Here is a 16,984-nt window from a genome sequence, read left to right on the forward strand (position 1 = left end):
AAAGCAGAGCATCATTTCAACTGCCAGGTTTTGCCACCCCAAATGATGTGAAGCAACAATAAGATTTTGCCTATTGTATAATAGGAACATTTTAGGCCATTCAAACCCGTGTTTCTGTTGCACTAAAATTCTCTGGGTTCTGATTGTGAACCACACAGCGTGCTCAAACATGGAGGAGACAGGCTGATTCTGAACAAAAGCAGCAGCTCTCCAGAGAAATGCTTGTCCAAACTGTAATCAAGAAAATCCTTCATGTCTCCTGTTAATTGGTGATTCGCCCTGCATATCTGATGGGCAGATTTATGGCTTCAAGCAAAAATCTCTCTCAAGGGATTCTTAATAAAGGGTTAAGGGTGGGATTTTCAAAAATACCAGGGGGAGTTCTTTCAGTGGCAGTTGAACATCCCCTTCTGCAAAGCACTTTTGAAAATCTCATTCACGTTTCCATGAGGCCAAATTTGGGCCAGGTTTATAATTTTTACTCTGTGTTCCGAGAGAACAGGAAGACAACAAGAATACCCTAGACCTTATTTTAGCATTATGCTATCTAATTAAGGCAATTTTAACCAAGCATACTTCAAAAGATCCGGAACTTTAAAAACACTACTTGTTTAATCTTGCTGCATATAAAGTGTTGGTGTGTTTGATATTTATTCACAGAAGGTACTAATTAACTCCTTGGGAATGGGTAGTAGCATCTCACTAAGCCCTCTGTCAGGCAGTAGTAAGCTGGGCAGGAAAAAAATCTTAAGTTGACTTTTCAGTATTTTCTTTTTTCCATGTATTCATGCCATAAAAGTATTGAAGCAGGATCCTCCGGTATAGGTGTGCTTCACTGTCTGAATGGTCATTCCTATTTTTTTTTTAAAGCTATTTAAAATATCAACCAAAGTTACAATGTAAGTCCTAGGGCATATATTCAGTTCCTTGCCGAAAGAGTGGCTTCAGCCTATGGTTATTGCCATGTGTTGGATGGGTACAATATAAGCCAAGAGCTTTGAAATTCTGTTTGAAATTCTAAAATCTAACATTACCACTCTGGTAAGATTTTCAGTCTTGATTTCCCAATGCAGTATCAACTTCTTGAAGTTAAACGAATGTCAGTTGACACTCTTAATAGTTTGTTCCTTTAGTTATGAAGTTTTTCATTGAATTTTGAGAATTTAGCAAATATTCTTTCTTGAGAAACCTTGAAGGTCTTGGCAACTTTGTAAAAAGTTTATGTCAAATGTGGTATTTCTTAAGATCGACTTGGCTGGTTTTACTTAAAATATGTTCTATGAGAGCCTGTAACCAGCCTAGGGTATGGGTAGAAGTTTATGATGGTTTGAACCCATTTTTGTACCTTTTCAAATTAACTACAGAAGAAATTTAGAGTGTTTTTACCAACTCAGTACCAGCAGAGGGCATTACAGCATAGTTCACTTAAAACTGTTATATTCTGGAATCACTCCAGATAAGAACAAAGTACATTGGAGGTTTGATAAGTACTTTACTGAAAGACCTGTATTTATCATCACATTGAATTGATTGAGAGGATTTCCCCATTATAATAAAAAAAATCAGGGGTTTTAAACCTTGTTTGCTTCAATAAACCAAAATGCAAATCTTGCAACACAAGTAGTATTGCATACCAAAATGTGCCCCAAAAAAGTAAGTAACTTCTTAAAAGCTGGGAAGCAAATATAAAATTTTACAATTAAATATAAAGTTGTTCATGAGAATGAACTGAATATGCTTGAATGAAATCTCTCACATTTCTACTCAGGTGAACAGTTTACCCTACCAGTTAAAAAACAGTTCCCTCTTGGTTATTAGAAACTTTCCACAGCAATATGCAAAATTTCAATATTAAAAACTCTCTTACTGGCAAGGAAATCTCCCCTGGCCAATGGTTATTACTTCTATGTGAGACTATCAGTTTTAAACATGCAAAAGCAGACTGTTTCTCAGCCTCTATCATTACGAAGCAACACCTAAAAATGCCAGTTGAAGCTAAAACCTGAAATAATTTAATAAATAAATAATGTAAAATAAGTTGGAATCATTTTCTTCATCTTTGTGTGTAGGTGTAGATTTCAAATGATGTTTTTGACACATAATGTTTTGTGTCTCACTGCTGCTCTCACTTACTCACCTAAGAGCTACAGCTACAGGGATCATATGTGGAAGGTGTAGATCCCAGATAATATTATCTCCTATTGCAGTCTATAGGAACTTTGCCTGAAACTTAAAACAGTCTTATTATTTTTTCAGTCTATCTGATATTGCCATCTGAACTGCCATGCTGGTCCTGTGCCTGGACAGCAGTAAGATTTAAAAAGCAATTTTTCTGTTCTTGTTGTGTTCTTTGAAGTGCGTTTTGTGAGCCCATGAAGCTCTGACTGTGCACTCCAGCTGAACAGTAGGTTGTTTGTCCAGCAGTGCAGCTGAGGGTAAAAGCAGATAAATTGTGTTTACTCAGTAACAACTAGGACAGTACAAAACTAGCCTATTTATATAAAGGAAAAGGGTGAGTTTTCAACTTTTTATTTGAAAGCAGACTGCTGCGTTTTTAAGGCCTCCTCCAGTGCTCAGTGTGTAATCTACTCTCACATTTTCTCTGTTAAGAGGTGATAGAAGAGGAAAGTGGAAGTTATATACCTATCTGATCCTTGCCTAAGGTTGTGCTTTGTACTTGGGAAAATGCCACTGCAGTGTAGCAGGGCTGATCCTCCGACCTGCCAGAGGCAGCCAGCACTTCACACCCTTCCACTAACCCACTGGTTTTGAAATGGTCGATGTACGCCAGGGCAGTTTTTTGAGAGGAGCAGCTGCTGGCTTTAAATGCAGTGCCAGGATCTCCGGGAAGAAGAGGAGGAAGGCGCTGACGGCATGTCTCCACAGCCAGGGGCAGGTCCTTGAGCCCGCTCCTCGCGCGGGGCAGGCCCGGCACACAGAGCCAGCTGCAGAGCAGCGCAGCCGTGTTATTACACTAATGAGCCTGAGCTAATAGGGCCTGTTGAGACACAACCTGTGTTAGCTCAGGCTTGGCACCAGCACAGAATATTTACTCAGCTTCTGCACTGGAGCTGGCTCGTGTCAGGCCATCTCGGAGAGTGGGAGGAATAGTTGTGTTACTGGATGCTCCTAACTATGTAGACATGATTTGTCCTTTGGGAGGCTTTAAAGAGAACACATGCAAGACCAGTTTTCTTTTAATGAAATATTTAGCTGGGGCCCAAGGCCTTCCCTCTAGTTTGTTTTCCTTTTTTTCCCCCCCTTCTGAAGGTAGTCTGACCTTCTGTGCAAAAGGAGATGTATGAGGTATGGGAGCCTGGTACTGCTGCTGGAAGGAACTGTTTTAAAATAAAATAGCCTGCTGTATGAATGGGTATACAAGGCTCATTGACAGTATTCTCTCCCTCAGCAGTAATCCTTACTTGCCCTGCAGGTTTAGTACTTTGTCAGTGTCTGCTACTGAACTCCACAATGTACATCACCTGGGCACTTCACATCAGAATCCATTAGGATCTAGACCAAGAGTTTTGACAAGACAAAATACATTAAAAAGAATACCCCCAAATAATTCTATGTTCCAAAGAGTGGAGAAATGCTTCTAAGGGCCAGAAAACATTTAATATCTAGCAGAATAAGATGCTTCTGATCAACAGAACTCTGTTCTCTGTTTTGAGGGTGAGGGATTTAACTGATCTTTTTTTTCCTTTTTTCCTCCATTTCCTACCTCAAAAAGTAGAGGTAGTTTGATTTTAGTCAAACAATTGAAATACGTTTATACATTTTCCTTTTCTAATTAAATTAAGTAATGTACATTTTCACAGTTCTCTTGAAGTGTGGTTTTGAGAGCTTTTAATATGGATAAGTATTGCTGGGGTATTTTGCAAGGCATTTTAGATTGACTGTGTATTTTGTACGTGCAAAAAAGGCTAAGGATGTGCTAGCCATCATATACAGAGGAAGATAGATCCACTTGTTCATTAAAACAGGCATATTATGCCAGGGGACCAACAGCAAAGTGTACTGCTAATGTAAGATTTTTGCTGCTGCTTCCAGTAGCATACTGCATCTGCTGACAGGTAGGATGTACTTCTGACACCAAAGAATAAGCACACCATCATGGGGCAAAGACTTTCTCCTCTTCCCATGCTGGTCACACAGCACACACTCAAAAATGTCAGGGGGTGTAATTCAAATGCACACTCTAGGCACGAAAACAGTATGTCTTTATCATCTGTAGTTCCATCCTTGCTTTCTTCCCTTCCTCCACTCAAGGGCAGAATGCAATATTAAAACTGTAGTAAGCATTTTTTTTAATTAAAAGAAGTTAAATATATGGGATCAGATAGGCTTTCATCATGCAATTATAAATTGTATGCTGGTTATTTTAAATTTCAACATGCAATTGAAATGGTACTGGGTGAGCTGGCTGGGTATCTGCTTTGCATTTGACTGAGTTAATTCACGGCAGGTATTCAGTTCCTAAGTGGCATCTGCTTTAAATATGTGCAGTAATTCAATCAAAGAAATAAGATGGATAGTTTATGTAATCCTTTTCATCTCCAGATTGCTAACCTTAACTATTCATGAATTATAAATGCATACAGCAATCTCAAATTAATACATGCAAACCCCCCTTTTTTTGATGGCCTGTTGAAAACCATGGAATAGTTCCTTCTTTTAAAATATAATTGATGAAACTTACAAGCACAGTAGATCCTTTCTTCCAGTTATTATTTGTAATCTTAAACAAAAATTTTGTGCAACTCATTTAAAATGGTTGTCTGTGGTAATATCAAACCTTTCCTCTGATGCAGGAACATAGGTAATTTTCTCTTCAAAATTTTGGATGCATCATTCTTACAGCCCTTTTCAGTGCCAACAGATTCTGTGGCATGAATGGGAACCCAAAGGCAGATATTACAGAACAATAACACTCTGTTGAAGCTCTCACAATTCCTGGAGTAATTAAGTAAAGGAAAAAGAAGCCTTTCTCTTTCATTTTGTTAGTTCATTCAATGCCATTTGGGTGATTTGGCTTGTGAGCTCTCTTCAGGCAGTCAGAACAATCCACTAGGTGACACCCTCATACTCCTCGTATTGAGGCAAGGAGATAGTGAGTACTGAATGGTTCATTTGTTAAACATTTAAAGCAAATACTGAGATTTCAGGGACAGGTCTCTCTTTGTTTAGCAATATCAGAGATAACACTGGTTTTGTAATAAATACTGTGTTGTTTGTATATAAATTACATATTAAGCAGATTAGCATTTTGTCGCTAACAAGAACAAAACCACAAAGCAGGAGTTGTATGCAATATTTCCTGTAATTATAATATTTTTTTTAAAGCATAAAGCTAGTCTGCTGAGTAGACTGAATAGCAAATATGCCTTTAGCATTTTTTACGGGGGCAACAGAAGGAATAGAGCTTCAGTGATTTTTTTTTTTTTTTCCAGAGGGGATGGGCTATAGCATCTTTGAACAGAAATGAAAAGACCCATTCACCCCTAATATAAAGGAATATTAAAGGATAGAATTCAATGGAATTTTGCATGTTTGTGCCAGTGGTGATTTTTTCTTGAAGTTCTTTATGTTGATAATGATGCTTTATAAATCCTTTGAAGAAAGCATCTTTTATCTTGTTTTTATACACCTAGCATAATGAGGCTTGAGCTTCTTTAGGGTCTCTATCTGTGAATTCATCATAGAAAATAAAATACTGTATTTTATTGCTATTATTCCTTGCTCTGCAATGACTCGAGTACTATTCTGAATGCTGTATGTAGTGAAAGACACTGGAAGTCTGAATTCACTTGCAGTGTAATTAAGAGTAACATCAAAGAAAATAAGAATTACATCACAAAATTAATGTAAATAAAAGCAAAATCATGGTAAGGCCCTAGCAATCAAACATAAGAAAACAATGTCTTTGAACAGCATGTTTAAACAGTAACCAGACAGGTCAAGAAAGAGACAGAAATTGACTTATATGGGTATGGAAATCATAGCGTTTCTTGTTTGCTCATAATAATTATCCCAATTAATTATATGGCAACTGTAGGTTTTCAAGCTTTTGCTATACGTGCACTTTTTATACTCAGCTGCCCTTTACAGTACTCCTTCTTCTAACAATTTCAGTGCTTGTTCAGATCTAATGTAGAAAAACCCAGTTTATTTACTAATGAAAATATCATTGAAATAATATACTCTTCTGCTATCAGATATGTTTATTGACTTCAGCTAGGGTTCCTACCATGGTTAAGGCCCATTATATGCTTAGAGACAAATATACAAAGCGAGATGTATATATAATTCCTCATATTTTTCCATTTAATTTCAGCTTACACTTAGAAAAAATGTAATAGTTTTTTCAGACCGTTTACTAAATAATGCAACCGATCATTTCCACGGTGCCCTAAACAGTCTGGAAGAAAGAGTTTTTGAAACTTAGTTATATCTCTATAATCCCTATGATGTCAATGGAAGCTTAGTTGTAGCCTATAGAATAAAGGTACTGATTCAGTAATCCTGGCTGCCAGGCTCGGAACGATAAACTCCATGAGTTTCTGCAGACACGAGCGTGTGTGACCGTGTAATGTGCACACAGAGGTATTCCTGGCAGCCAGCGCCGCAGATAACCGGAAGGCTACACGGCACTTTGGAGATCAGGAAGGGGGAGAGTCATTTGAAGTTCAAAAAGGTTTGTGGAGAGAGAGAGTTTGCCCCCACAACACATCCAAGACGTCATGTGCATATCTCTACCCTTGGAGGGAAGTGCCTGGGATCTTCAGTACTTACAGAAGTTCAAGTTCTTCTGAATAATCTCTCAAAGAACATCATCCCTTGTATCAGAGGCAGCACTGATTTTAGTCACTTTGAGGGAAGAGTGCCATCTGCTGAATCACAACTATCAGTTCTCTAGAACCTTTCCTTTTTTGTTTGAGGTTTCATGACCAACTCCTGCGCCTCAAACTCAGGCAGCATCTTTAATCTTGTGCTTGGTGATTCTGTTCTCCCAGAAATTACATGTTTGTGTAAGTTTTAAAAATGGTATTACATATTACAGAATAAACACAGCAAGTACATCCGCTGTATAATACTCATACACGTACTGTTCCCCACATCTGAAAAGGTTAAAGCCATATTTCTCTTCCTAGAAACATTTTCTGACAGATACACATACATGTGTGTGTCTCATAGGAATGTTTGCATGTCTCAGTATCACGGACAATAAGGGTGCTTTAATAGCACACATTTTGTAAGAACATCTGCAGAATTAAAGATGATGTCAATTACTTACAAGACATTCTGATGAAATTCTGTAGGCTTACAATTTGAAGAGATTCACTCAGCTGTGCAGCTGTTATATATTATTACAATCTAAACGAATTTTAAGAAAGATAATTAGAGCAGTATACATTCACTCCTAGCAATTTTTCCGAAGAAAGCACTGACAGCTAAACATTACATTATGAAGTATCTGAGACAGTACAAATTGAACAAGCCTTTGAAGCTCTACTGTACTTTCACTATAGGTACCTAAAGTAGAATGACTCTGTTCTTCTCAAAAGATAAAAATTTCTTTATAGTGATTGAAACAGTCCTAGAGGCTCATTAAAGATGGGGTTGCTGCGGCACAAAAGCTTTAAACTGTTTTACGTAGGCTCATCTCGTGATCACATGGTAAGGTCATTCAAGCTCCAGAGCTTTAATCCACTGCTGTATGTAGAATTTCTCTGCATGTGAATTTGAAATTAGCAGCCAGCATACACAAGACTTTGACATGGCATAAAATTTTACCGGTCCTTGTTTTAAATTTACCTAAGCAAAAGTGTGTGTGAATCTAGAAACCTACTATTGCACTAATGAACAGGAAACAGATTCATCTTGAGTAGAGAAAACTCTCTGGGAATTAGGAAAATGTTTTATTTACCTTCTGTACACCTTGTATATGTTTGCTGCCAGTTACAAAGTAAATGGATTAATTTATGTTGCTAGATAATACATATGCCATAGAAATGCATTAGAATTATGTTTTATAATTAGAGATTAGAGGAAAAATTATACATCCCATATAAACAGAGGAATACATAAGAATGACACAAGTAAATAAATACATGTGTACATAAAAGATGTGTGTACATACATTCACAGAATAAGTGAACCCATTTATTCCCTTTAGAGTGGCCTACTGGTCGATGTGTGTATTTGCTTTTTTAAGAGATGCAATCAATTAAAATATGTAACTTAGTACAATGTGAGTCTGTCAAGTATTGATACCACAGAAGGAATAAAAAAAAAAGGCCTTCAAAATGTTATTGGTGGTGCTGGTGGTGTGTTTTCCTCTGGAAGACTATTTAGTCTAGGCTTAAAAAAAAAAGAACTCTGACTGTATAGGAACTGGAACAGGTTACCCAAAAATAGTATTAAATTTCAGTCATTAGAAATGGATAGTAATGGGATTACAAAATACCTGCTAGTGAGGGTCTACTTATACTTGACCCTCTCTGGGAACAGAGGTGAAACAAATGAACTCTTGCAGCTCATTTTCAGCCCTGCATGTGACTCTCGTTTATTTAATTAATTATAGAAGAACAACCCCAAATCTAATATATTGAAATCTAAAACTTCTCAATAGAATTCAAGGATTATCTCAGGCCTCTTCACTGTTTTTGCAGTGTGGTTTTAACTCCGGAGGTGCAAATACATTTTTCTTTCATGAAGTGCAGCATGATGCATGAGGTCACAACAGGAAGAGAAATGGTTGGCTAGGTACACCTTGAAGAAATCTGCTCATATTCAAAAGTATTCACTGTTATTGATTCCACAATTATGATTGCTTTCTAAATGTGTTTGAAGTAGGACACTAATTTGTTTTTTCCTGTGAAAATTAATGTCTGATTGATGTTAAAGCACTGGATTGTTTTTCTAACTTTTGGGTGTTCTAATGTTTCATCAATTCCCATCAGTTTTAGAAGAAAATCTCACCAGTTTGGTTGCTGATGACATAGATACACTGTATTCATATAACCACGAGCTTCTTTTCCCAATGTAAACCAGTTTTGCTTTGCATTATTGAAAATTTGTCTTTACAGACCTTGTACACATAAAAGCAGACTAAAACAGATTCAGTGCAATCCGTAGGACCTTTCTGCTGTTGGGAGTTTTGGTCAGTTTCCTCTGAGGGACACAAAACGGGGCAAACCCAGTGACATGCCTTGTGTTGACTGATGGTGCCTGTGAGCACCCGAACCTGTTTGGCTGAGAACAGTGTGGGGTCATAAATCCTGTGACAGGAAGTACATCAAGGGTCTTTCTCTAGAGTTTTATTATCCCACTGCAGACTTGCTTGCAATGAGGTTAATATATTCAATACACTGCTTGGAAATGAAATTTCTGATGTCTCATTCAATCCTCATAACTTAGCGAATCAAATCTAGGAATAGCTGGAACTTTGCTGTGAGGTGGTAGTGCTACTTCTTCCAAGTACACCTTCCCTCTTCCCCTGCAGTGTTCTTCCCCTTCTTCCCCCACCACTACCTCTCGTGGTGTGACATAAAGCTGACATGGCCATGCGGAGTCGTTCCTGTAGTATTTATCTGTGCACTGTGCAGGAGCGAGGACTTGAGGATGCTTCTCCTGGAGATTTGGTCCACGCCTGGAGCACGGCCAGGCCACAGGCGATGCGAATCATCCAGGGAAGCGTTGTTTCCTCGCTCCGTCGGGAATGCCAGTGGAGACCCGGGCGGGGGTTTTGTGTGCTCGTTTGTTTTCGGCGGGGGTGGCCGGGGGAGATCGAAACTTCTTCTGTGCCCGAGGCTGCCCCCATCCCCTCCCCGAGTCCTGGCTGCGCCGTGCCCAGGGCACGGTCGGCTCCGGGAGCCGCCCCGCGCGTTACCTTCGGCGGGGGAAGGGGCGGGAGGCGGCGCCGGCTCCGCGCGGGGCGGGGCCGGGCGGGATGCGCCGGGCCGGGCAGCGCCGCTCGGGGCGTGCGGGGGCCGCGTAGGTGCGGCTCCTTTAAGGTGTCCCGAGGCGGCACCAGACCTGCCGCGGCGGCGGCAGCGCGGGCAGCAGGCGGAGGCGGCCGGGAGGGGGAAGGGGAAACCCGCGGCGGAGGCGAGCGGCTCGACGTGACACCAGAAAGTTCAGGCGCGGCGGGCTCGGCCCCGCCTGACTCGTGCACCCCTGCCCCGACAAGGCGAGGAGCCGCTCCTCCTCCTCCTCCCTCTCCTCCTCCCGCAGCCGCCGCACCGAGGGCGGGCGGTTGGGGTGGGTGGCTCGGGGGCGTTGGCCCGGGGAAGTTTTGCTCGCCCTCTCTCTTTCCCCTTTCTTTCTTCTTTGCTCCCATCGCCCCTCTTGTGCCCTCCTCCGGCGCTGGGGCGGGGGCGAGTGTGGGATTCCCGCGTGTCGGGGCGGGGGCGGCGGCGATGCTGGGCTGGGCTCGGGGCTGCCGCCGGGGCTCCCCTGCCCGCCGCCCCGCCTGACCGCGGCCGCGCTCCGCCGCGGCCCCCGACGCGCCCGCCTCCTTCCCCCGCCATGGGAGCGGGCGCTGCCGCCGCTCCGCCGCCGCGCTCTGCCCGCCGCTCGCCGGGCGCGCAGTGACTCGGCGGGGACACTTCGTGGAGCTCCTTGCCCGCCCCTCGCCTTCGCCGAGGGCGGCGGTGGCCGGTCCGTGCCCGTCCCGGCTGCGCTCCGTTACCGGCTCGTCCCGGGCGCCCAGAGCGGGGTCTGTGGCCGGGGCAGCAACTTGTGCTCGGGAGGCGGCGGACCTCGGCTGCGGGAACTCGAGGATCTTTTGTTTTCTCTATCGCTTTGGATAGTCCTGGGAAGTGTCAAGGCGCCGCTGAGCAAAGCCCGGGCCAGAAGGGGGGAGGCCGGCCGGAGTTGGCGTGCGGCTGGAGCCCCGCGGACCTGACAGCGCCGTGCCCGGAGGGGGCTCGCCCCGGGAGTCCGGCGGGATTAGAGAACCTCGCTTACGTTAAGCTTCTGTGGAATTACAACTGGGGGCTCTTCGTTTCTCCCCCCGCTCTTCTGGCATGAGACTGCTTGCAGGCGCCACCCGAGGACAATGATCGCGGAGTTTGCTCACTTTTACCTCTTTGGATTCATATGTGTCACCTCAGGTAACCACCGCACGCGGGCGGGTCAGATACGCGGCCGCGGCGGTGGCAGCGCTCCCGCAGCCGCTCTCCTCCTTCCCTCTTCCCACCCCCCGTTTGGCCCCTCTGCGCTTCCCGGCCCCCTCCTTTGCTCGGAAACCGAAGCTCAGCTTCCAGCCTGTGGGCGCCCGGACCGCGTTTGCCCCGGGAGCTGCCGCCGGCCGTGGGGGCTGCCCGGGGCCGGGCGCGGGGAGCCGGGTGTGGGGGGATGCGCGGCTCCGGGTCCGGTCTCGGTCCCAGGGCTCCCGCCGCCGGCTGCTCCTGAGGGTCGATTGATGTAACCACGGCTGCTGCTGAGCCGAGGGGGCGGCGGGCAGGGACCCCCTTCTCCCGCGGGAGGTGGCTGCGCCCGCCGCTCGGCGCGGCTGCCCGCGGGTACCGCGCACCCTCCGCCGGGCGGACCCTGGAGCATCGCCCCCTCCCAGCCCTCGGGCCGGGTCAAACCCCGCGCAGCCGCCACTGGGGGGGACCACGGCGGTGAGGAGGAGGAGGAGGGAGGGCTTGGGGATGGGTTTTGCTTCACCTTGACGATTAAAGTTACCCACGTGTGTGAAGTGAAGCGCCACCGTGCTAAGTGGGAGTGGGGGAGATGGCCGAGGAGATAGGGGGGGATTAATGGTCATTAGGCACAGTTTGCGCGGGGTTTATCCGTGTTGGGGCATCTTACGGTGCCTGTAGGTTACAGATAGGGCGGCAGTGATAGGGCATTGTGGAGGGCAGGTTTGGCTCTGGGCGCCCCGTGGAGAGCGGCGCTGGGCTCGGGGCGGGTGCGGCGCTCCCGGCGCCCGCGGGGCGCGCATGTGGCCGCGGTGGGCGTGGGGGGCTCGGGAGCTTTTCGGGTTTGTCTCTACGCAAGGACCCTGTTTCTCACAGGAGGCCGGGTTTATCTCCCTGCAGTATTGTTTCTCGTTCTTAGGAACGCCTTGTGTCACACGCTAAGTGAGCGCAGTAAATCCTTGTGCCATAGTGAAGGTTTGGGCACTAACTTTTCTACCTTAATTGATTTTTATAAATTTGCGGAGGACCCCTTTGAGTCATTAAAGTTATGGTAGCATGAGACATCCGGTCAGTGAATGAATGAATGAAGTTTTTGAAAGACTTAAGTACACTGCCTCAAGCTTTAAGTCTTAATTATGTCACTGAATGTAGTAACTTATGTCTGTTTCTAGATTATATCATAAATTTAACTATTAATTTTTTGCTCTTAGGTATTAGTTTGCTCCTTGTGGCTTTGGATGTGGAAAACTTTGCATCCCTGAGTAGCTCTCACCCTGTTCACTTTTGACCATGTCAGTCATGCCATCTTTAATTTGATTTTTCTCTGTGTTGCCTCCTTCATGTGGTGGAAGAAACAAATGGAATGGGGAAGAGCCTTTGCACCCCTTTGCTCTTTCTGAATCTTTCATGGCAATCATCCCCACCTTAGAAAAGTTGATTTCATAGATAGCTTCTGTATTGGGGTGTTTTAAGTTCCAAGTTTAGAAACAATTTTATTCAATTTATTTTTGAATTCTCTTATCTACTTATCATATAAATGCTCAACAGAGTTAAGTTGCATGCAAGTTTTTTTTTTTTTTTTCAATTTTTTTTCTTTCCCTTCAGGATGGGGATGCTCTCTCTAATAATGTTGATTCCAGCTGAGTTGGCGAGGAGAAAAAAAAAGAAGAAAGTAATGAATTTTTATGGAGGTTTTTAATTTTGTCATGTAAACAAATTCAGTAAGAGAGATAAGAGACAAGCACCAGATAATAACTCTGTTCCAAATCCTTCACCAGAGGAATTTCTTTTTCCCCTCAACTACGGTGTGGTCAAGTAGTTAGTCTTGTGTCTGGAACAATGGAGATGCCAGAAACCTTTGGCAGGATGAAGTTTGAGGGCAGATGGCTGCCGTGCAGAAGGAAGGACAGGAGTCATCTACACCAGTTTTCACACTGAAATCCTTTGAGTTCTGCTGACAGCTGATCTTGCAAGTTGATTGATCCTTTCCTCCCTCTTCCCCTGAAGGTTCTCACTTCCCTCACTTACACCCACTACTGAATCAATGGTTTGTGTGGCCACACTCTAAATGGCATGTTAGAAACTTCTGCTGAGAGGTGGGAAATAATTGGGGGATGGGAAAGAGAAAAAAATTTAATAATAGAAAAGTAAGTGGGTTAGTGTTTGTTGAAACAGTAATTGGTAAACCACTTAGAATTTAAAACCCCTAATTTTTACCCTGGTGTTGTCTCTGTGGAATCCTGTGAAGTACCTTCTTTCATGTAAGCCTGTGGTTAATAAATGTTGAATAAATTTAAATTTGAATAGTGTTGAAAATTGGAATATAGCGGCTTTCCTCTCTTATTCTCCCAGTGTAATTTCAGTGCTTCTTTGCATAGAGAATAAAAATTGCTTTAAGGGATACTTCTCTGGTATCCTTGTTTTCTTGAGTATTTACCTGCATTCTGCCCTTTTTCCTTCATTCTGAGGCAGAATTTGCTTCAGAATGCATGGATTTTTCATGTCTCCACTCCCCAGTAAGCAGCATCATCAAATGAATATGTTTGGGAAAGAAAAGCTTTCACTTATCTGAAGGGCAACATGCAGAACATTTTTGCTGGGAACGAGTGTCAAGGTTCTGGTTTTCCACATGGGTGTTCACTGCTCTAGCAATTCTCAAGGCTAAATATGTCACTGTGTGATTTTTCTGTTTCCCTCCATGGAAATCTTTATATTTTGACGAGTTATTTCATTGCCTTGCTGATTCCCATCTGCTCAACACCCACCCTTTCCCCCTTTCCTGTCCATGTTATCCCTTACTAATTATTGTACTTCCAATGGGATTGGTACATTTGCTCAAGAGGTTTTTTCATGCTGTGTGGAACAGGCACTGCTGACACAGTGAGGCAGGCCTGTTTTTCAGTGATAGTTCTAGCCAGTGGAGGGCAAAATTGTCTCTTGTATTCCTTCATGGGAGAGTTGTCTTCTGATGGTTAATAGTTTAAGGGTGTCCATGGAGTGTCCCCAAAGTCCTTTCCAGCTGACTAACCTACCTATTGGAGTAAATAAATCAGCCATTACCTTGATACATTTTGTTTGTTTGTTTCAGAAGTTTGGACTTAAAAGCTCCCTCATGAAGTGCTAGACCATTTCTGGAAATGTTTCTACTCCTTTTACGTATTTTCTGTCTAACAGTAATAAATCAGGAGAGCTTTTTTTAAAAAAATACAGGGTAATTCAAAGGATTATGAAAGTATTAAGTTCCTAATCCGTAAAAGCAAGTAAGTCACCCAGGAAAACTTAAAAACTGCATTTTTCACCTATCCCCTAATGCATTGTGTGCTGTTCTAAGTAATTCTACTGTAAGAATATTTAAGAAGGATTGAGCCAGCTGCTTAGAGCTGAAGAAGCTGGCCACGCTTGTATTGTGTCGGAAGACGAAGCTAGCAGAGAAATAACCACATGCTGTAAAATTGATAATTCCTTACTTGTGATGAAATATTCCCCAAGTATCCAGGTGTTGGATTCAAAACCACTTATCCCTATGAGTACTGATAGTATCTGTGGAGAGCAAACTTCTTTTTTTTTCACTTTGTATAAATGCAGATTTTGTTACCTTTTACCTAGAAAGAGGCACTTTTTTTTTTTTTCCCCTATTGCCTGGCACTTAAGTTAGTTTAAACCAGAAAAACACTCAAGCTGATTTTTGCTCACTGCAGTCAGTGTTGGTTGTCAGATGTTTTTTGTTGAAGTTACACAGTAACTTCATTAGCAGGGATCATCTGTAATGTTTGGGGTACTGAATTTTGGGGGAATCATGTGTACTGTCCATAAGATTTTATTAGAAAACATGAATTTATGTAAAGAATACTCCTGAGTCTACATGATAAAGGTTTTGATTGGATCTACAAAGATAGATGGGCCATTACAAATATCAGAAACCAGTGACACACAGGTAGCAGTGTTATCACATGTTAATATTAGACATTAAATGCTTGCCAAATGATGCTTTAGCATAAAATGCTTTGGAAGTGATGGCTAGAGAGATTCCATAAGGAATCAAAACCACTTTAGTTTTCATTAGAAGGTGGAAAGAGAAAAAATTTAGAAATTCAAGACAGAAAAATCTACAGTTTTACTTAAGAATCTGAGAACCTGTTCCCTCACTCTCAAATAACATTGGTTTTGGTTGGCACTTAATTTTCCTAAATAACTGGAAGAGTTTTTTTTTCACAGTCCTAAACAACTGTAATATTATGTCTCATTATGGGATAGCTTTCGCTAATGAATATAATAATAATTTGCTGGGTCTAGCAAGTCCAGTCAGTTGCTGCAATTCTCAGTGTAATATTTCTGTTGTTGTTAAATGCGCTGGGTGGATAACGGTCACTTGGCTTGGTGTCCTGGTAGCTGGCTTAGATTCTTCTTCAAAATTTTCCTTTCATAATGAAGATTCCCACAGTCAGTGTTTTAAGCTGTGAATTTGTTGTGAGCTTTATGTACTTGAATAGTTAGGAATGAGTCATTTTGCTGTCAATAGTTGTTAATATTTCAGGGTTACTTTGTGACCAGGAATTTAGTAGGAGCCTTGCTCTTTCCAAGCAAATGAAAGGGCACTTAAGAATTTCATATGCTGAGGTCCCGACACATTTTATTTGTGTACTCAGTTATATAATCTCATTTGGTGGTGATAACCTTCCTTAGCTTTACACCTGAGTGCCTCTTCATAAAATTGTAAGGTAAATAGTGACGTAACTGAAGTAGCAACCAAGGTGTATTTTAAGTCCAATAAATTGTGTAAACAGGGGAAGTAAGAGTATTTTTCTGTTAGTGATGAGAAGCTTGACCAAAAGGTGAGAGTAGAGCAGCAAAGAGATATTTTTAAATATTGAAAGCTAGAGATGCTTTTAAGGGCAGATAGTTTGCTAGTTTGTATTTTCTTTAGGAGAAGGAAGGTGTGCATATGTATGTACACATGTATTTATGCACATACATATATATCTGTCATACACTGATGTCTCTTGGCTGACTGTGTCAGCCTTAGCATCGGCACTGAATTGCTGTGAGCAGAAGGAGATTTTATGTGAAGACAGAAAATGTCTTAGGAGCACAAATGTTTTGTATTGCCGACATAGATGCAGCCAGCTATGTTGGACTCACACAGCTGAGACTTGGTACTAAGGAAGACCTCAACAGGGGAAAAAGTGAAACACCTGGGAAGCTAATAATGACTTCTGGTTTCAGTCAGGTGTGCAGAGCTGTGTTATTCTGTTGTTGGTCTTGAGTTCTGGTTTTTAAAGAGCTAATTCTTTTGGTATCCTAATTATTAATGTAAGCCAATACTGTGAGTTACCTTACCCTGAAGGTGATGGTAAGTTTTACTGAAGTAAGAAGGGGATGAAGTTAATTCTGGATGTCAGAAATAATTTGTTGGTTTGCTATTTATTAGGAAAAAATAGTGCATTTACCCAGATTTGTCCACAAAAATGATAGAATATGGTTCTGGAACATCATGAGGGTAGGCCTTTCCGACCACGAATGTGTATGATATAATTGGTGTTAAAACAAGAGCACACAGGGAAAGATGTGTATGTGGGATTGTCCATCTCAGGTGTAAGTAGAAGGGGAAATGGCCTACAGTTCAGTGAAACAATGAAGAGAGACTTAGGGAAAGTATATTCTATTTCTTTTCGTGTCTTTTGAAAAAAAAGTGAGGAAACTATTTTTTGTGAGAAAGTAAAGGAGTATATAATCAACCAATGAAGTTAAATACTGTCAAATACTGAGAACTGTTCTCAGACTTGTAGGTATTTTCCATGCCTCTCTTGTTCTGAAGCTTAGGAAAATTTCTG

The 16,984-nt window shown here is 42.4% G+C and overlaps 1 protein-coding gene across 8 annotated transcripts in view; it reads left to right on the forward strand.

The window, feature by feature from the left end:
• ROBO1 (roundabout guidance receptor 1) overlaps nucleotides 1-16,984 on the forward strand; it is a 701,856-nt gene that overhangs the window by 395,923 nt on the left and 288,949 nt on the right. Inside the window, exon 1 of one of the 8 annotated variants that reach the window (XM_032097012.1) lies at nucleotides 10,540-11,120. The exons of the other annotated variants lie outside the window; for them this stretch is intronic. Coding sequence (XP_031952903.1) covers nucleotides 11,066-11,120 — 55 coding nt within the window. The 5' untranslated portion in view covers nucleotides 10,540-11,065. Of the gene's footprint in view, nucleotides 1-10,539; nucleotides 11,121-16,984 lie in introns of those variants that run through there. 8 annotated transcript variants of the gene reach the window in all.

This window comes from Corvus moneduloides, chromosome 2 (genome assembly GCF_009650955.1).
Source record: "Corvus moneduloides isolate bCorMon1 chromosome 2, bCorMon1.pri, whole genome shotgun sequence".
Taxonomy (NCBI): Eukaryota; Metazoa; Chordata; class Aves; order Passeriformes; family Corvidae; genus Corvus; species Corvus moneduloides.